The sequence below is a fragment of the Oncorhynchus mykiss genome, chromosome 18 (assembly GCF_057628025.1).
Source record: "Oncorhynchus mykiss isolate SJ-2025 chromosome 18, ASM5762802v1, whole genome shotgun sequence".
NCBI lineage: Eukaryota > Metazoa > Chordata > Actinopteri > Salmoniformes > Salmonidae > Oncorhynchus > Oncorhynchus mykiss.
In genome coordinates this window covers 62,501,955-62,522,814 of record NC_143039.1, presented here as the reverse complement: position 1 = coordinate 62,522,814, position 20,860 = coordinate 62,501,955, and the positions used below count along the sequence as shown (strand labels likewise).

Here is a 20,860-nt window from a genome sequence, read left to right as displayed (position 1 = left end):
CGGTATCGGCTTTTTTGGTCCTCCAATAATCGGTATCGGTGTTGAAAAATCATAATCGGTCGACCTCTAGTAAGTAGACAGCTAATATGCATAGCCCCCAGCCCCCCCCCCCCCCCCCCCCCCCCCCCCCCCCGTGTCTTACCAAAGGCTGCTGTTCTATCCTGCCGATAGTGTATAACACGCCAGCTGTATGTTATTAATGTTGTCGTTCAGCCACGACTCTGTGAAACATAAGATATTACAGTTTTTAATGTCCTGTTGGTAGGATATACGTGCTTTCAGTTTATTTTCCAGCGATTGAACGTTAGCTAGCAGTACGGAGGGCAAAAGCAGATTAGCCATCTCTTTCCGCAAAATCTGTTTCCGTCTCAAGCAAATGACAGGGATGTGTAACTGTTTGGGTGTTTGGAGTAAATCCTTCCCGTCCGACTCATTAAAGAAAAACTCTTCGTCCATTTTGAGGTGAGTAATCGCTGTTCTGATGTCCAGAAGCTCTTTTCGGTCATAAGAGACGGTAGCAGCAACATTATGTACAAAATAAGTTACGAACAACGCGAGAAAGAAACAAATAGCATGGTTTGTTAAAGAGCCAGTAAAACAGCAGCCACCCTCTCCGGCACCATCAGAACGGCCGACACCATATGAGTGGCCTGCTAATTGTTTCTGGACCTTTCTGAATAATGGCTGGAATGGAGTCAATGGAATGGTATCAAACATATGGTGATCGTCCTCCCCTCAGCAGCCTCCACTGGAATAGACCCACACTGATCCAAATGGTTGCATAATCAGGTCTAGGCTGTTGGCCTATGCAGTTATATCGGCATGAAACAAAACACTAGGTTCGAGTGAGCAGTTATTCAAATGAGCCTACATTATTATGTTTGAGTCATTTCTGAGTCATTTCACAGATTCTCTTATCCAGGGCGACTTACGGTAGTGATACATTTTCATACTTTATGGTACATCATTGCAGTTTACATCCTATGGACACTGCACTGTTGTGGATGTAGCCCAGGTATAATAATTTCCTTGTCTAAAAACCTAGGCCTAATCAATAGTGGAGCTTTGCATGCCCGGGGACCACAGAGCACAACCTAGAGGAACGGACTACAGATCTGCCATTTCAAAATCTGTTCATTTATTTTTCTTGCACTTAGTCAGGTAAATATTTGGCCTATAACCCTAATATTTAGCTAATAAATGACCTAATATCTAGCTAATATTTAGCTTCATACTACACATCACCAGCCTCTCTCTTCCAGCTGTTGCCATGCGCAACAGACTATAGGCTACACATGCCTCTCCACAAAAAGCCTCTTCTTGTGAAATCCCAGGAAAAGCTATAGGCTACAAAAGCGACAGGACATTTATTTCTATACTTTTTTTCTACTAGGCCTAATAGCCTATTCGGGGAAAGAAGCAGGCTTGCTCTTGTTAATTGCTGAAAATATAACGAATAGTTGCACAGGACAGTGAAGCACAGTGAAAAAGAAGACCCACAGGAATTGGCAACCATTATCAAAATGGAAATCCCTTGCAAACCACAATGACATGCTGTAAAAGATGCACAGGCTAAACGGCATTTGTTGTTGAATTGCTACATTTAAATACAAGTTAATGTAGTCCTAATGAAAATAATACAGTAAGTATTATTTCCAGTTGTTACTATGACAAGGAACACACCCTGAAAGCACAGAATGGTCTGAACCAGTATTTGTTTGATAGAGACCTCATGAATGGTCTTGGTACCACCTTATTAATAGTAAACGTGCAGTAGGGTGCCTTGATCAGTTGATTGACCGGTGTAGTGTGACTGCTCACCGTTTTATAGTTATGTAGCCTATAGTTAGTTTATTGTTATAGTTATTGGCTTGGTGGATGGCCCGGGCCTTAACTCTGACACAACTAACATTATTATTACAACAGAACTCGCCTACTAGTAAGTCTAGCTAACGTTAGCGAACTTTAATGAAATAAAATTATACTTATAGTTGTTTACTTGGCTTTAATACTCTGTAAATTGACTCTTTTTCAAATAATTTACCCTGGCAAGTTTAGGGAAGTAAAGCGGAAGTCGAATCCATCACTTCCTTTGTTTGGATGTTCCCATATTAATATTAGAAAATGAGGTGTATACATGTCAATGAAGAAAGCATTATGTCACATTCAACATTTTATTTTAATCCACTTAAAATAGGGAAACTGACCAAACTGAAGACTGCAGTATGGCCGCTATAATGTTCAAAGTAATCCAACCTACAGAATAAACCCACAGACCACTTCAACTACAATAACATTCTTAGCAATGGTTACATACATTTTTTTCTTGCTATGACTGTGATATGTTGTTTATCTGCCTTAGTTTAATGCACTGACAGTAAGTTGCTTTCGATAAGAGCGTCTGCTGAATGACCAAAATGTTTTTTTCTAAACGAGTACACATTTGGTCGGTCCGGATCAGATCAGTAGAGTACATTGTACTATACTTTACTGTGCTCTACTGTATTGTACTGTACCATCATTGTATTTACTGTAATGTATTGTACTCTGCTGTACTGTGCTGTCAACTTGTGAAACATAGATGTCTATGATTGGTTCAGATTTAGACGGGCTGGTCCGTGGACATTGAAATCAAGTCCGGGACCCAAAAAAGACATTTAGAAGACGTGGGCGTCAGTCCATGCTTACTGGGTTGTTAGTGCTCAATGATACATTTTGTAACATGGAAAGCTGGATAGCTTTTACTGTCTTGCACATTGGTAAGGCTAGCAGCAAATAAAGTAGCTATCTGACATTTGCTGTTGTAGCTAGCATGTTGAATAATGCAAGCGAGATAATTGAGTCATGAAAATTGTGTCCTGGACTTGAGTACTACAACACTGGATAGGCCTATGTTATTTACATAAATTGTTCAAATATGTATTGATTGGGCCTCCTGAGTGGCACAGCTGTCTAAGGCATCACTACAGACCCGGGTTCAATCCCCTGCTGTGTCGCAGCCGACCACAACCAGGAGACCCATGAGGCGGCCCACAATTGGCCCTGCATCGTCCGGCCGGGATGTCTTTGTCCCATCTTGCACTAGCCACTCGTGTGGCGGGCCGGGCACATGCAGTGTGTCAAGAAGCAGTACGGCTTGGCAGGGTCGTGTTTCAGAGGAAGAATGGCTCCTTGACCTTCGCCTCTCCTGAAACCTGTACGGGAGTTGCAGCGATGGGACAAGACTGTAGCTACCAATTTGTATATCACGAAATTGGGGAGATAAAAGTGGTAAAAAGTAAATAAATAAAATACTAATGTGTATTGATCACATATTTATCCCTTTCCCCACTTTTTTTCTAGACCCCCAGCAGCTCACGCTCCCAGTCTCTGAAGAGGAGGTTCCCCCTGCGCGGCAGCATGGTGAGCAGAAGTGGGGCCCCAATCTGGGGCAGAAGGACCCAGAGTCAACACAGATTAAAGATGAACAAGAGGAAATCGGGACAAATCAGGAGGAAGAGCTTGAAAGGCTAGAATCTGATACCAACGACTCCATATTCACTGTCTGTGAGGAGAGAGACAGTAACCCACCTTATCCGCCCTATCAAATGGATTTCTCAAGCCACACTTTCGAGAGCAAAGAGGATGATGTGTTATGCATCCTCATTCCTAAAGAGATCAAAACTGAGCCTGATGGAGAGGACTACACAGTATCAGAAGCAACCAGTGCCTCTCAGTCCCTATCAGAAGGATATCTAGGCTGTTCTGCAGCTCAGAGTGAAAACAGCGGAAGTGACAACGAGGTGGAGAGTGGGGGACAACCGTCAGGGTCAAAGCCACTGGAATCATCCAGAAAATGGGCAAAGAAAGAACTAAGCTTCCATACCGTTGCTGGGGGCAGGGCGACCACAAATGCTTCTCCTTATTGTTGCAAGTTGTGTGGAAGTACATTTGTGTACATTGGTCCTTTAGTTAACCATGTGAAAAATGTGCACACAAAGCATACGAAAATGTGTGGTGTGTGTGAAGAAGTCTTTGAGTCCATGGCAAGTCTGACAGATCACCTGCAAACCCACATAAAAGCAACGCGTACTTGTAATGTTTGTGGCAAATGCTTCCCTAGTGATGCTAATCTGAGAACACACATGGTGTCTCACACAGGAGAGAAACAGTATCAATGCAAAGAATGTGGGAAATGCTTCAAAACTAAGGGATATATGAAATTGCATATGAGACTGCACACTGGGGAGAAACCATTTCAGTGCAAAGAATGTGGAGAAAGTTTCACTTGTAATGGATACTTGAAAGCACATATGAAGTTCCACACAGGGGAGAAATCATATCGGTGTAAGGACTGTGGGCAAGACTTTGACCAGAAGACACAACTGGAAACGCATATGTGGACTCACAGAGGTGAGAAACCACATGGTTGCAAGCAGTGTCCCAAAAGCTTCAAGCGCAAGGAAGAACTGACCAGACACACAGCGGTTCACACAGGAGAGAGACCTTTCAAGTGCACTGTTTGTGGACATTGCTTTGCCACCCCAGGCAACCTGACACAACACCTGACCACTCACTCCGGAGAGAAACCGTATCGGTGCAAATTCTGTGGCAGATGCTTTAGAAATAATCCGTTACTTAAAAGTCACCTGAGGAACCGGCACAAATTTCATGAAAGTGCCTGATTCTCAGAAGATGATTTAAAGGACAAGTTACGTTTTTTACAACCAAATCTCGATTTTTGATGTAAATAGCATGTTCTTGAAGAGTGCAGACACCTTTTTTGTGATTTTGCACAAGTCATTTCCCTTATCCAGCTGTTCCATTTTCTGTGTAGCCTGCTGCTACATAACTGCCAAAATAAAGGAAACACCAACATAAAGCATCTTAATATGGCATTGGGCCACCACGAGCCGCCAGAACAGCTTCTATACTCTTTGGCAGAGATTCTACAAGTGTCTGGAACTTCCTGTGTGGAAGCACCCCATGCTTTCAATATCAAATTTTATTGGTCACATACACATTTAGCAGATGTTATTGCGGGTGTAGCGAAATGATTGTGCTCTTACCTCCAACAGTGCAGTAGTATCTAAAAAATGATTCACAACAATACACACATCTAAAAGTTAAATCATGGAATGTATAAATATTAGATCGAGCAATGTAGGCGTGGCATTGACTAAAATACAATATAATAGAATACAGTATACATATGAGAGAGTAAAGCAGTATGTAAACGTTATTAAAGTGACAAGTGTTTCATTATTGAAGGGGCCAGTGATTCCAAGTCTATATAGAGCAGCAGCCTCTAAGATGAAGGCTTGCGTAACCAGGTGGAAGCCGGCTAGTGATGGACTGAAAAACAGCTAATATCAGGTCCCAGCTTTGATGCACCTGTACTGACCTCGTCTTCTGGATGATAGCGGGGTGAACAGGCCGTGGCTCAGGTGGTTGATGTCTTTGAATATCTTTTTGGCCTTCCTGGGTGCTGTAGGTGTCCTGGAGGGCAGGTAGTTTGCCCCTTGTGATGCGTTGGGCAGAGCACACCACCCTCTGGAGAGCCCTGCGGTTGTGGGTGGTGCAGTTGCCCTACCAGGCGTTGATACAGCCCAACGGGATGCTCTCAATTATGCATCTATAAAAGTTTGATAGTTTTAGGTGCCAAGACAAAATTCTTCAGGCACCCCTTTCCCTGCACCCCTTTCCCAGGGCCCTCACCTCCTCCCTTTATACTTTGCATCTCTTGTTTACTCAATACGTTCCTTTATTTTGGCAGTTACATGTAGAATGGACAGAGGTATTGCTGGAGTCGCAACAAAATGTTGCGGATAAAGTTCTGAATGACACAATATCTAAAGACCTAATAAAATGACATATTTGTTCATGTTTTTCAGGGCCCTCATACTACACAATGGGGAAGTGATTTGCTGTTTAGTGTAAGTTTCTCAAAAACATGTGAAATCACAAAAAAGGTTTCCTGGACCCTTCTATAACATGCCATTTACATCAAAAAGAGTGATTTGGTTCTAAAAAAAAGGAAACTTCTCCTTTAAGTTTAAAATAGATACTGTCTTTTGGTTGGTGGTGCATTGGAACATACTGTACAATATAATCTATAAAACAATGTAGTAGATGCTCTCTGTCAGGCTATGCCTTCAGTCAGAGTTGTGAATACTAATCTGCTTTTTACTATTAAATAAAGGCCTTCTATATATATTCCCATGAGAGCACACTATTTTCATTTTTGTGAAGAATAACACATTTTTAACTTACAAAACTGTCCCTGTACATTCTTTATATAAATAAAAATGGGTTCAGGGGGATGTAAATGTTTTGCATATTATATGGATGCTACAGAGTACAATGAACCTTCTATTGGGATACGATGTACGGTTGTTGTTTTATTTACAGTCCATTAGATAGGAGTATGCACAGGCACAAAAACATTTTGAAGGTAGACTCTGTGAAATGTTGCCATGAGCAGCACTGCAGATTTTGGGGTGAGTGAGATGCACAACTTCACTTTCACTCAGTATGTGTGCAGGACCAAAACAGCGGAGAAGTTGCGCTTCAATGCTATTGTTGTGGAAATTGACCTACTATGCTGCTGTTTACTTTCAGCATCTACATCAGGAATGGGCAACTCCAGTCCTCGGGAGCCTGATTAGTGTCACACTTTTGTCCCAGCTAACACATCTGACTCCAATAATCAACTAATCATGATTTTCAGGTTACAATGCAATTTGTTTAATCCGCTGTGTTTGCTAGGGATGGGGGAAAAGTGTGACACCCCTCCAGCACCCAATGATTGGAGTTGCCCATCTCAGATCTATGGTGTCTTCTTCTGAGGTTTAACAGCGGTTAGCATCCAATTTGTTGCATTACCGCCACCTACTAGCCTGGAGTACAACTCCCTTATACTTTACTTGAAAAGAAAAATGTACTAAATAAATACCCTACCATCTAACACTATACTCACTAATTTCAAAATGATCTAAAATGAACACCCCCCTACTCCTAATTAAATGTATTTACTCCTACATCATGCCATCACCCTGAAAGGATGGGACATCACCACTTAACACATCCTGTAACTCTTCTGCTGTCAAGTCTCACACACTCAAATACCTCTGCGGCTGCCACCACAACCTCAATCTTCTGAGACTTACGGTCCATCCCTGCAGTACAATTGATAACCATTGCTTTAAATGCTAAAAATCCAATCTTACTGAAATGTATTTCACTTTTTGGCCTATTCCTCTGTACTGGTATATCTCTACTACTCTCACCACTCCTTCCCCTTAACCCATCTTCCTCTACTTTCTTCACTGCCTCAGCATATGACATCTTCTGCTCTACTCTAACCCTGGAAACCTCAACCTGCCTCTCTCGCACCAGACATTTCTGATCCCCAGCTCCATGGGCACCCCTACAATTAACACATTCCACTACTTTTCCCCAATACTACACATTACTTTGTCTCATGCCCTTCTGCACACTTCTCACACAATGGACCCTCCCTCCTTAACACTAATGCCACATGCCCTTCTGCACACTTCTCACACAATGGACCCTCCCTCCTTAACACTAATGCCACATGCCCTTCTGCACACTTCTCACACAATGGACCCTCCCTCCTTAACACTAATGCCACATGCCCTTCTGCACACTTCTCACACAATGGACCCTCCCTCCTTAACACTAATGCCACATGCCCATAAGCTTGACACAAGTAACATCTTAATACTCATACAGGATAACTTGTATCCTAACTTCACTTTGTCAGGCAAAGACTCAACTTCAAAACTCAAGAGAACAGACAATGAATCTTCTGTTTCCCCGCTCTCGCCACCCTGTCTGCGTCGCATCAAAGGATGAGCATCACATACACCGGGAATCTTTGCCCCCAGCTGGTCAACGTTTATATCTACTGCTACCCCAGTTATCACTCCTTTCATTGGTGTCGTTTTCTTGAGAACAAAACAATTCACTTTTCTTGCCCCCATTCGATTTACTTTGAGCGCATTCTTCCTCTGCCAAACAGAAACAAACAATTATCACTAGACCACTTCTAGTTACCCTCACTGATTCCACATGACCCAACGCTTTTTTTTTTCACCCACCATGAAACCACAAATGAATCAGCCAAAGGGAAAGAGTCCAGGAACATCAATCCTACTGTCAGACTCTTCTTCATCCTGATCCTCTGTGCATACCTCAGTCTCCGATAACTTCATTCACTTCCATTTATCCTCCTGTCTTCAGCTCCCTTTGCTTACACTTTCTACCATTCTTCTTTGATAAACTATCTCCCTTTTTTTCCACCATTTTATCCAACTCAAGCTCACTCTCTTAGACCTCTTCTACCTCTCTTTTTCCCTCCATCTCCATTCCTCCTCTGTTTTCCAAGTACACGTCTCCTTATGATAATACTACCACCCCATCCCTGACACTCATATTTTACTTGCTTTCTCTATGGACTCAATTTTCCTCTTCTGGAGGCCCTGATCTATGTCATATCGCTGTCTACCTTTAAAACGTACAAAATAAAATGTAAACAAATATCACTTAATTATTTTCACTTTTAGAAACGCATGTTTGATAATTAACTAAGATATATTGATTGTTTAACTGTGCATACTTTCTAGCATTTTTACCTTCATAATTAATTTAGTTTACTGGACAGAACGAGAACGGATGACAACTCTTATTTTGAAATGAGTGACAAAAATCCAGAAGTAGCATCACGTCACGTGATTAAGAGGACATTTAAGCTCCTGGCGCGAGTTGGCGAGAAAGGAAAGTGACTTCCGATAAATAAAGAAGTAAACCAATCTGATTCCACTCCCGGGAAGCTGCCAAAACTGTGAGTTACGTTATTATATGGAAATATAAATGTTGAATTTCTCTCCGGTCAAATACGCTCAAGTCAATAAGTGTATTACACGAATGATAGCGCCTTTTTTGTGACAAAATTAATGTTAGCCAGTACTGTGTTAGCTCATGCCAGCTAGTTACTTGTTTTAGCCGGTTTGGTTTATGATATTGATCCTTCTATTTTACTAACTAGCTCATTTGGTCCGCGTTAGTATCTTTGGAGCAAGACATTGAGAATGTTAACTATACAGACAGTTATTACTTAACCTGGCCGCATACCAAAGATCCTGGTAACTTTCTGCTTTTGTCTGTGGCTGTAAATTGCCAGCCATTTTTGGCGGGTTTTTTCCTCCGGGCGAGATGGGAAGTCTGTTAGACTGTGACAACTAGAGAACGCTATTCCAGAATCACGTTCTTGGCTACATTTTTAACGATTTAATGTATCATTCTTAAGTCACTTTTTTTTTCGAGTTGTAAATTACCTTTTAGGATTTACAGTGTACCTTTCTCACCAGGTCTTGTCAAAATGTCCATTAGGAAAATTAAACCTGGGAATAAAGCCTCTGCGAACATAAAGGTAAGGAAATCATATATGCCAATCCCCAGTCTAGTGCTAAGATATCAATGTGTTTTGTAGCAGACTACTGTAGTGTCAAGTTAATTTACCAAGTTATGTGCAACGAGGCGAACCATTACAATTCAGCAAGTTAACTGAAGTGGTTTTAACCCACAGATCCTTCATGCACATCCAGAATTGGAACTCTACCTCGTGCCTGTTACTATTGTTAGGATTAATGTTTGCATACTCATTAACTTGTAGTTTCCCATAATTCGTTTTTGAAGACTTGTTCCCACAGTAATTAATTGGTTAATGTCTGCGGGTAAGATGATGACCTGGGGCAAATTGCAGCCTGTGGGAATTGGAAGGCAATTGGCTCATGCATGCAGTTGTGCTAGGCTCGGGGTAAGCCTGCCCTTTTCCCACACCTGCCTGTGCAATCTGGTCAGTTACCAGCAGAGGTGGGACCAAGTCATTGTTTTTAAGTCTCAAGTCAAGACAGGAAAGTCCTGAACTAGTCATGTGCTCTTCACAAAATGAAATACCATTTAATATTTTTAACAAGCGTATTAGTTAGTATATTACATTTACGCTAATCATGAATGCTTTTAAAAATATTTATTATTTTCCAAATAAACTTTATAATTCCATGGAAATGCATGGGTAGCCATGAGAAACACACCCCCAATAGCGATCGAGGATCTATGGGGCTCAATCGGCGATGTAGGCTTGTACACAATCGCCCAACCTTAACACACACACACACACACACACACACACCCTCTGTGTGGTTACCGTAGGCTAAGGTATGTCAATGGTTTTAGGAACCGCAGTAACATCAGGCAGGATTTAGGCTGCCAACTGCCTAGCCAGTTGTGAACATTGCACCCAAGATTGAGTTAAGTTTCCACATTGACTGACTGTGGATACTCATTGATTTAATGTTGCGTTCGCCTACATGCTACACTAGCAAAGATTTAAATGATATAGCTGTCGTCTATATTAGCCACGACTTACCGTTCTTTGTGCAGCTTCAAATGTCGAACAAAGCTGGAAGTTGTTGCGCCTCCGTCTAATTTTCTTCCCGCATGTTTTGCAATTTGCAATCAGTTTTTGTTTGTTGATACAGCGTAGTCTTTATACCCGAAAATAATAATTTGGGGTATCATCTTTCCAAGGGCTCCATCTGAATTCACCCGCCGATATTCCTCTGCACTGCCACACGCAACTTTTTCTCAGCTGGCACAATTTGATTGGCTGCTGTCCGATTCAAATTGTAATCTGTTAAATAAAGAGTTGATGCGCTGCACACTTTATTTATATATTTTAAATAGCATTTTTAATATCTGTGCTTGGAGGGTGCCAGAAACCAGAGTAGGGTTTGTTGAATGGCACTATATCCAGGTAAATGCTGAGTGTGCTCACTTGAGGTCAGGGAGAGGGTTGTTTGTTTCCCACCAATGTTGTACCTGAATGGTTTTTCATGGAGAGGGGTGTTACACTTCTGACTGGTTTTGTATAGAATCACATGAGCACAGGCTTTTTGTGTAACAATTATCCAACTACTGGATTAAACTTTAAATGTGTTTGTCTTCATGTTTTATTTCAGAGCTTTTTTGGTGGGTCCATTCAAGACATGGGACCTACAAGGAAAACTCTGCAAGTCCTCCAGCAAGCTGCAGTCAATAAGAACCTTGGCAGAGGAATGCTGGTATGTCCTGGGGACTGTAGCACAAATCTGTATTTTTTTTGGGGGGGGGCAGGCAGGCAGTGTTAATGTTGCATCTTCTACCAATGTTTTTGTTTTGCGTAATTTCCAATCCCGTTTGATTTATACATTTCCCTCTAGCCCTACCACCCCGCCAACTTCTTACCACTTCTACCGCTCTATCGAGACAACTATGCTTTATAACAGTTTCAGTGTCTTCATATCTCAATCATTGTCATGTGGGTAATTGCAATTCTATCTAAATGATACAAACCTAAAGTTAACTTCTATTGCCATTGCCAACTATGTAAAAATAGCCCACATTGCAGGTAGAAAATATCCTATAAATCACATTGGCTACACATGGCCTGTCAGCAACGAACTTGAAAGGTCATCTTAATTTGTGGACTTGCCTGCAATGTGCTAGTGAACTTGCAACATTGTGTAAAATAGTCTAGGCCCTCCGGTTCCAGTGCCATTGAGCTCGGGACACAGCTGTAGGCTATTTGCACAAGGGATAAGAAGCAGCAATTGACTTGGGTAGGAGCTCACAGGAGCTGAGTATTTCAGTCCAAGTCCAGCACTGATTAGAAGCCTATTTTATGACCCTTTGGGGTTATGGAAAGGCAGCACGCTGGAAAGTTCATTGAGGAACTATTGTGATTCTCAATGGATGTAAATCAGATTTTTTAAATTTTGCTTTTTGAGGTGAAAGCATTAGTTTGAGAAGCTCCAAAGGTCATTAATGGTGGTGCGTTAAGCCAATCAGATCCCCCAAATGTATGCTTACATTTGAATGCAGGCAGTGTGTAGGCCTACTTCTATGCGTGTGCATCCTTATTAACATTGACAGGGGTCCTCCAAACAAAAGACGATGACTAAATTCACACGACTTGTACCGTAATTGCTGGACTATTAAGCACACCTGAATATAAACCGCACCCACTGAATTATAAAAAAATATGTATTTCGTACATAAATAAGCCACATGTCTATAAGCCGCAGGTGCCTACCGGTACATTGAAACAAATGAACTTTACACAGCCTTTAAACGAAACACGGCGTTGTAACAAAAATAAATAGGCTTTAACGAAACACGGCTTGTAACAAAAATTTAAACAGTAGCCTACCAAGAAAGTAATTGGTCACTATCTTCCTCCTGTGCACTGAAACCACTGAAGTCATCTCCTTCGGGGGTCAGAGTTGAATAGCCTCAGAATTGCTTCATCCGATGTTGGATCGTTTTCATTGTCGCTCTCGTCACTTTCATCCGGAGGCAAATACCCCGCTGAGCTCATGCTGCCCCTTCAACACGCAGCAGTCCAGCCTTTCGAAACCCGTTGATAGTGGATTTTTTGACAATGCTCCACGCTGTCAGGACCCACTGGCAGACTTGACCATAAGATGCTCTTTGCCTGCGGCCCGTTTTAGTGAAGGATTTCTCCCCACTTGTTCAGTGGGAGGCTTGGATGACAAGGAGCGCCACCTTAAATGCACAATTTACACTGATGTCGAGTGGCTGCAAATACTTTGGGCCATCTGCTTTTCTTCCCTCTGAAAGCTTTTGTTGTCTTTTTGCACTGAGTCAGTTCCTCACGCTGCTGTTTCCAACGTCTTATCAGCGACTCATTAAGGCCAAGCCCCCATGCAGCAGCTCTGTCCTTTTCCAACAGCCAGATCGATCGCCTTCAACTTGAAAGCTGCATCATTGGCATTTCTCCGTGTCTTTGCCATGATGAGGGTAACAAAATTACTACCGTAATCAGAATGATGGGAAGTTTGAGCGCGCTCGATTTACGTCACATTATGTGACGGTGCTCAGTTTTTGGCGGCATGAATCTTGTGAAAGCGGGAAAAATCCATGAATTAGCCGCGTCATTGTATAAACCGCGAGGTTCAAAGTGTGGGAATAAAGTAGCGGTTGATAGTCCGGAAATTACGGTAAGTGGAATTAAAGTAACCCAAATTTGTTTCTCACAAGGGTAGTGTAGGATTTGGACTGCAAACATTGTAGCCACTCTGACATTGAGAACAGGTAGACTGTAAATAATATTGAATGCATTAAAATAAATGACCATAACCTAACATTGTAGATTAAAAATGATATGAATTCATGGTAAATGTACTGCAGGTCATATTTGTTCAAATCAAAGTTTATTTGTCACGTGCGCCAAATACAACAGGTGTAGTAGACCTTACAGTGAAATGCTTACTTACAGGCTCTAACCAATGGTGTGGGAAAAAAGTATGTGTGTAGGTAAGGAAATAAAACGACTGTAAAAAGACATTTGAAAAAAGAGTGGCAAAGCTATATACAGACACCTGTTAGTCAGGCTTGTTGGGGTAGTATGTACATGTAGGTATCGTTAAAGTGTCTATGCATATATGATGAACAGAGAGTAGCAGAAGCGTAAAAAGAGGGGTTGGCGGGTGGTGGGACACAATGCAGATAGCCCGGTTAGCCAATGTGCGGGAGCACTGGTTGGTCAGGCCAATTAGGTAGTATGTACATGAATGTATAAGTGACTATGCATACAGTGCCTTGCGAAAGTATTCGGCCCCCTTGAACTTTGCGACCTTTTGCCACATTTCAGGCTTCAAACATAAAGATATAAAACTGTATTTTTTTTGTGAAGAATCAACAAGTGGGACACAATCATGAAGTGGAACGACATTTATTGGATATTTCAAACTTTTTTAACAAATCAAAAACTGAAAAATTGGGCGTGCAAAATTATTCAGCCCCTTTACTTTCAGTGCAGCAAACTCTCTCCAGAAGTTCAGTGAGGATCTCTGAATGATCCAATGTTAACCTAAATGACTAATGATGATAAATACAATCCACCTGTGTGTAATCAAGTCTCCGTATAAATGCACCTGCACTGTGATAGTCTCAGAGGTCCGTTAAAAGCGCAGAGAGCATCATGAAGAACAAGGAACACACCAGGCAGGTCCGAGATACTGTTGTGAAGAAGTTTAAAGCCGGATTTGGATACAAAAAGATTTCCCAAGCTTTAAACATCCCAAGGAGCACTGTGCAAGCGATAATATTGAAATGGAAGGAGTATCAGACCACTGCAAATCTACCAAGACCTGGCCGTCCCTCTAAACTTTCAGCTCATACAAGGAGAAGACTGATCAGAGATGCAGCCAAGAGGCCCATGATCACTCTGGATGAACTGCAGAGATCTACAGCTGAGGTGGGAGACTCTGTCCATAGGACAACAATCAGTCGTATATTGCACAAATCTGGCCTTTATGGAAGAGTGGCGAGAAAGCCATTTCTTAAAGATATCCATAAAAAGTGTTGTTTAAAGTTTACCACAAGCCACCTGGGAGACACACCAAACATGTGGAAGATGGTGCTCTGGTCAGATGAAACCAAAATTGAACTTTTTGGCAACAATGCAAAACGTTATGTTTGGCGTAAAAGCAACACAGCTCATCACACCATCCCCACTGTCAAACATGGTGGTGGTGGCGACATCATGGTTTGGGCCTGCTTTTCTTCAGCAGGGACAGGGAAGATGGTTAAAATTGATGGGAAGATGGATGGAGCCAAATACAGGACCATTCTGGAAAACCTGATGGAGTCTGCAAAAGACCTGAGACTGGGATGGAGATTTGTCTTCCAACAAGACAATGATCCAAAACATAAAGCAAAATCTACAATGGAATGGTTCAAAAATAAACATATCCAGGTGTTAGAATGGCCAAGTCAAAGTCCAGACCTGAATCCAATCGAGAATCTGTGGAAAGAACTGAAAACTGCTGTTCACAAATGCTCTCCATCCAACCTCACTGAGCTCGAGCTGTTTTGCAAGGAGGAATGGGAAAACATTTCAGTCTCTCGATGTGCAAAACTGATAGAGACATACCCCAAGTGACTTACAGCTGTAATCGCAGCAAAAGGTGGCGCTACAAAGTATTAACTTAAGGGGGCTGAATAATTTTGCACGCCCAATTTTTCAGTTTTTGATTTGTTAAAGTTTGAAATATCCAATAAATGTCGTTCCACTTCATGATTGTGTCCCACTTGTTGATTCTTCACAAAAAAAATACAGTTTTATATCTTTGTTTGAAGCCTGAAATGTGGCAAAAGGTCGCAAAGTTCAAGGGGGCCGAATACTTTCGCAAGGCACTGTATAAGATAAACAGAGTAGCAGCAGCGTAAACGAGGGGGTGGGAGTATGCAATGTAAATAGTCCGGGTAACCATTTGGTTACCTGTTCAGGAGTCTTATGGCTTGGGGGTATTAACTGTTGAGAAGCCTTTCTGTCCTAGACTTGGCACTCCGGTACCACTTGCCATGCGGTAGAAGAGAGAACAGTCTGTGGCTGGGGTCTTTGACAATTTTTCGGGCCTTCCTCTGACACCGCCTGGTGTAGAGGTCCTGGATGGCAGGCAGCTTAGCCCCAGTGATGTACTGGGCCGTACGCACTACCCTCTGAAGTGCCTTGCGGTTGGAGCCCGAGCAATTGCCGTACCAGGCAGTGATGCAACCCGTCAGGATGCTCTCGCTGTTGCAGCTGTAGAACCTTTTGAGGATCACAGGACCCATGCCAAATCCTTTTAGTTTCCTGAGGGGGAATAGGCTTTGTTGTGCCCTCTTCACGACTGTCTTTGTGTGTTTGGACCATTCTAGTTTGTTGATGTGGACACCAAGGAATTTGACGCTCTCAACCTGCTCCACTACAGCCCTGTCGATGGGAATGGGGACGTGCTCCTTTTCCTGTAGTCCACAATCATCTCCTTAGTCTTGGTTACGTTGCGGGATAGGTTGTTATTCTGGCACCACCCGGCCAGGTCTCTGACCTCCTCCCTATAGGTTCTCGTCGTTGATGGTGATCAGGCCTACCACTGTGTCGTCAGCAAACTTAACCTCTAGCGACGAGCAATCCGGGAGCGTAATCGTAGCCTCAAGTGCATTACCATAACGCAACGTTTCCTATTCATGAAAATCGCAAATGAAATAAATATATTGAAACACAAGCTTAGCCTTTCAACAACACTCATCTCAGATTTTCAAAATATGCGTTACAGCCAACGCTAGACAAGCATTTGTGTTAGAGTATTGATAGCCTAGCATAGCATTAAGCCTAGCATTCAGCAGGCAACATTTTCACAAAAACAAGAGAAGCATTCAAATAAAATCATTTACCTTTGAAGAACTTCAGATGATTTTAATGATGAGACTCTCAGATAGCAAATGTTCATTTTTTTTTTTTTTCCCAAAAAAAATATTATTTGTGTTGGCGAAATAGCTCTGTTTTGTTCATCACTTTTGGCTAAGAAAAAGACCGGAAAATGCAGTCACTACGCCAAACTTTTTCCCAAATTAGCTCCATAATATTGACAAACATGGCAAACGTTGTTTAGAATCAATCCTCAAGGTGTTTTTCACATATCTATTTGATAATATATCAGTGGTGACAGTTGGTTTCTCATCAGAAGCGAACGGAAAAATACTGCAGCTGGAGATTACGCAATAATTGCAACGGAGGACACCTGGTAATGTAGTCTCTTATGGTCAATCTTCCAATGATATGCCTACAAATACATCACAATGCTGTCGACACCTTGGGGAAGCGACAGAAAGCCTAAGCACATTCGTGGCCCATTCACAGCCATATAAGGAGTCATTGGCATGAGGCGGTTTCAAAAAATGCAGCACTTCCTAATTGGATTTTTATCTGGGTTTCGCCTGTAACATCAGTTCTGTGGCATTCACAGACAATATCTTTGCAGTTTTGGAAACGTCAGTGTTTTCTTTCCAAAGCTGTCAATTATATGCAGTCGAGCATCTTTTCGTGACAAAATATCTTGTTTAAAACGAGAACGTTTTTCATCCAAAAATTAAAATAGCGCCCCCTATATCCAAGAAGTTAATGATGGTGTTGGAGTCGTGCCTGGCCATGCAGTCGTGGGTGAACAGGGAGTACAGGAGGGGACTGAGCACACACCCCTGTGGAGTTCAGTGTTGAGGCTCAGCATGGCAGATGTGTTGCTACCTACCCTGGCCACCTGGGGGCAGCCCGTCAGGAAGTCCGGGATCCAGTTGCAGAGGGAGGTGTTTAGTCCCAGGATCCTTAGCTTGGTGATGAGCTTTGAGGGTACAATGGTGTTGAACGCTGAGCTGTGGTCAATGAACAGCATTCTCACATAGGTGTTCCTTTTGTCCAGGTGGGAAAGGGCAGTGTGGCGTGCAATAGAGATTGCATCATCTGTGGATCTGTTTGGGCGGTATACAAATTGGAGTGGGTCTAGGGTTTCTGGGATAATGGTGTTGTGAGCCATTACCAGCCTTTCAAAGCACTTCATGGCTACGGACGTGAGTGCTACAGGTCTGAGTCATTTAGGCAGCTTACCTTAGTGTTCTTGGGCACAGGGACTATGGTGGTCTGCTTGAAGCATGTTGGTATTCGACTCAATCAGGGACATGTTGAAAATGTCAGTGAAGACACCTGCTAGTTGGTCAGCACATGCCCGGAGCACGCGTCCTGGTAATTCGTCTGGCCCCGCAGCCTTGTGTATGTTGACCTGTTTAAAGGTCTTACTCACGTCGGCTACGGATAGCATGATCACACAGTCGTCCGGAACAGCTGATGCTCTCATGCATGCCACAGTGTTGTTTGCCTCGAAGCGAACAGAACTGATTTAGTTTGTCTGGTAGGTTCTTGTCACTGGGCAGCTCACAGCTGTGCTTCCCTTTGTAGTCTGTAATAGTTTGCAAGCCCTGCCACATAAGACGAGCATCAGAGCTGGTGTAGTATGATTCAATCTTAGCCCTGTATTGACTCTTTGCCTGTTTGATGGTTCGTCGCAGGGCATAGCAGGACTTCTTGTAAGCTTCCAGGTTAGTCCCACGCCTTGAAAGCGGCAGCTCTACCCTTTAGCTCAGTATGAATGTTGCTTGTAATCCATGGCTTCTGGTTTGGGGTATGTACGTACAGTCACTGTGGGTACGACGTCCTCAATCCACTTATTGATAAAGCCAGTGACTGATGTGGTGTATTCCTCAATGTCATCGGAAGAATCCCGGATCATACTCCAGTCTGTGATAGCAAAGCAGTCCTGTAGTTTAGTATCTGCTTCATCTGACCATTTAAAAAAAATAAAAAATTTATAGACAGAGTCACTGGTGCTTCCTGCTTTAATTTTTGCTTGTAAGCAGGAATTAGGAGGATAGAGTTGTGGTCGGATTTACCAAATGGAGGGAGAGCTTTGTACGCACGCGTCTTTGTGTGGAGTACAGGTGATAAATTAAAAAATCCCTCTGGTTGCACATTTAACATGTTGATAAAGATTTGGTGAAACTGATTTAAGTTTCCCTGCATTAAAGTCTCCGGCCACTAGGAGCGCCACCTCTGGGTGAGTGGTTTCCTGTTTGCTTATTTCCTCATACAGCTGACTTAGGGCGGTCTTGGTGCCAGCATCTGTCTGTGGTGGTAAGTGTATCCCGCTAGCTGAATATCCATGTTGTAATTCAGCCACAATTCCGTGAAGCATAGGATATTACAGTTTGATGTCCTGTTGGTGAGTAATATTGACGGTAACGGCAGCTTTCCTTGGGGTGGCAATTCTGGAGTGAAGTGCATCTGGTCGCATGGTCAATCCAACTTCCTCATTGGCCATGCAGCATTTACGGTGATATTGCTGGAGCAGAAGTTGGGACATTCATACTACTTCGCAGAGCTGTTGTCAAGGAAATGAGTTTGTTTATATAGGATGTACCACCCCACCTACTGTTAACCAGTCATGTCAATGTGACACTATACAGAGCCTTCCGCATTATTACATTTTGGCCAATGTGGTACAGAGCTTTATATTTTGCTCTGCAATTGTCACACCCTCTATATGGAGTCTCTGACCACATTTTCAAATCAAGCATAAATTGGCTTTTAGTCCAGGCCTCTGCAATGAATTAGTTGACTGAGGTATGTGCACCTGTGTTACTGCTCAATCTCTTTCGACCAACAAACCAAACAATCGGACAGTCGCCTAATTGGGCTCAGCCCTAAAAACAGCTCTCCAGCAAAATCTGCAGTGCTGGGATGACTGTGTCCCCATATACATTACTTTCTATTGGTTGCTAGAATTTTGTAGAATTTAAATTGAAAGACTTAATTTTGGAGTAGGCGTTGTGTCAGTTCATTAATCATGTGCCACGGAATCGACATTGCACGTTTCTTCCCAGCTGTTTTGCAACCTGCGGCACAGCTGTCATTTTAATTGGTAAATGGTCTACCAACAACTGATGTGCTGATCAAGTAATTCTTAGTTTTTGTTAGACAGGAAAGGTGGTTCCCAAAAGAAAACAGTGGAACCCGGAACAAGGGAAGGGCTCAAAGAGGATGAAGGCTGAAGTTGCCGTCAAATCTATAAACACAGAAAATGACGATCTACCTGATGGTGTTACCAAGGAGGCCTATGAACTAATGGTCAAAGGTATGTTTGTATTCAAAGAATTGTAAGCATGAACTGTTTTATGGCTGGCCATGATCCTAATCCCATTTATCACATCCATGTTTCACAAATGGACTGGGTTTATTTTGTCTAAATGTACAATGTCGTACTTTTAATCCCATAGAATGAAATCTATATTCTCATTAATCTCTAATGGTTGTTCAATTGAAATGGCCTACCCCCTCTGTTTCAGAAACCCCTCCCTCCTCTTACTGGAAGGAGGTAGCTGAGGAGAGACGAAAAGCGCTTTACAGCGTTCTCCAGGAGAATGAGAAAGTGAGTTAATCACAGATGTAAACTGACTAATGTGTAGCCATCAACTTGTCCCTTTCCCACGGTGCAATTTGTCAAAATCAATCTCTGGCACAGTGGGTGTTAGTCTGTTTCAGAGGTGTCTGTTTTTCACATTCTTGTGGCATTTTGACCCCAGGTTGTTTGGATATAGTGCCGTTGACTTAAGCTGATAGTTGGCACTGAAATTACCTTTTTTAGCTGATGGTGAAGCCTGAAACTGTCAATTTCTCAAACTGACTTTCACCTTGTTTGATTAGTTGCACAAAGACATTGATGCCAAGGATGAGCAGATAGCCCAGCTGAAGACTGAGAATGATGAGCTTCAGGAGCTGGCCCAGCACATACATCACATGGCTGACATGATAGAGGTAACTAGTGGGAAATTGATGCAACATAAAGGGGTATTTGTCTGTCTTTGCTGGATGCTTTTCAACTTAAGGTAATTTGTGATGTTCAAAGCTCATTCTGTCTCCTCAGAGGTTGACTGGAAAGAGTCCGGAAAGTCTGGATGACTTGAGAGAGATCACCCTTGGTACCGAAGATGAGTTGAAAGCGCTAGATGAATCTGATGACCAATGTACCAGCAGTGATTTCACACCCAGGGCTGATGTCTTGGATGATGTCACAGAACAACAGGAAGATGAACCCTCAGAGGATGATTGAGTGACAGAACTCCAGTATACTGGTGAAACTCAACTTTGGGAGATGTCTGGACTATGTTATGGACTTGCCATTCTGTAGTTATATATTTTCTCTGCTTACATCTAAAGAGATACTTGTGCCTTATTTGCATAAGATTTTTACTTTGATAAACCACAACAGTTTACCACCTGATTTATGAAAATGGAAGTTTCCCTTTTATCTTTGCTGTTTAAATCTATTTGTGTTAACCTATGTTTGAGAAATGTTCATTATAGTGCTGTTTTAATGCGCTCTGTACATATGCTTCTGTGAAATAAACTTTTTTTTTTAACTAA

General features: G+C 42.4%; 1 protein-coding gene across 3 annotated transcripts in view; it reads left to right on the top strand.

The window, feature by feature from the left end:
• LOC110496552 (geminin) overlaps positions 1 to 20,860 on the top strand; it is a 26,045-nt gene extending 5,185 nt beyond the window's left edge. Inside the window, exons 1-7 of one of the 3 annotated variants that reach the window (XM_021572521.3) lie at positions 8,720 to 8,845; positions 9,372 to 9,433; positions 11,025 to 11,126; positions 19,415 to 19,571; positions 19,783 to 19,865; positions 20,141 to 20,251; positions 20,361 to 20,860. In XM_021572521.3, the coding sequence (XP_021428196.2) occupies positions 9,383 to 9,433; positions 11,025 to 11,126; positions 19,415 to 19,571; positions 19,783 to 19,865; positions 20,141 to 20,251; positions 20,361 to 20,546 (690 nt within the window). In that variant the 5' untranslated portion in view covers positions 8,720 to 8,845; positions 9,372 to 9,382 and the 3' untranslated portion in view covers positions 20,547 to 20,860. Of the gene's footprint in view, positions 1 to 3,342; positions 6,196 to 8,719; positions 8,846 to 9,371; positions 9,434 to 11,024; positions 11,127 to 19,414; positions 19,572 to 19,782; positions 19,866 to 20,140; positions 20,252 to 20,360 lie in introns of those variants that run through there. The other 2 variants (XM_090209071.1, XM_036953300.2) reach the window with 2 other exon arrangements.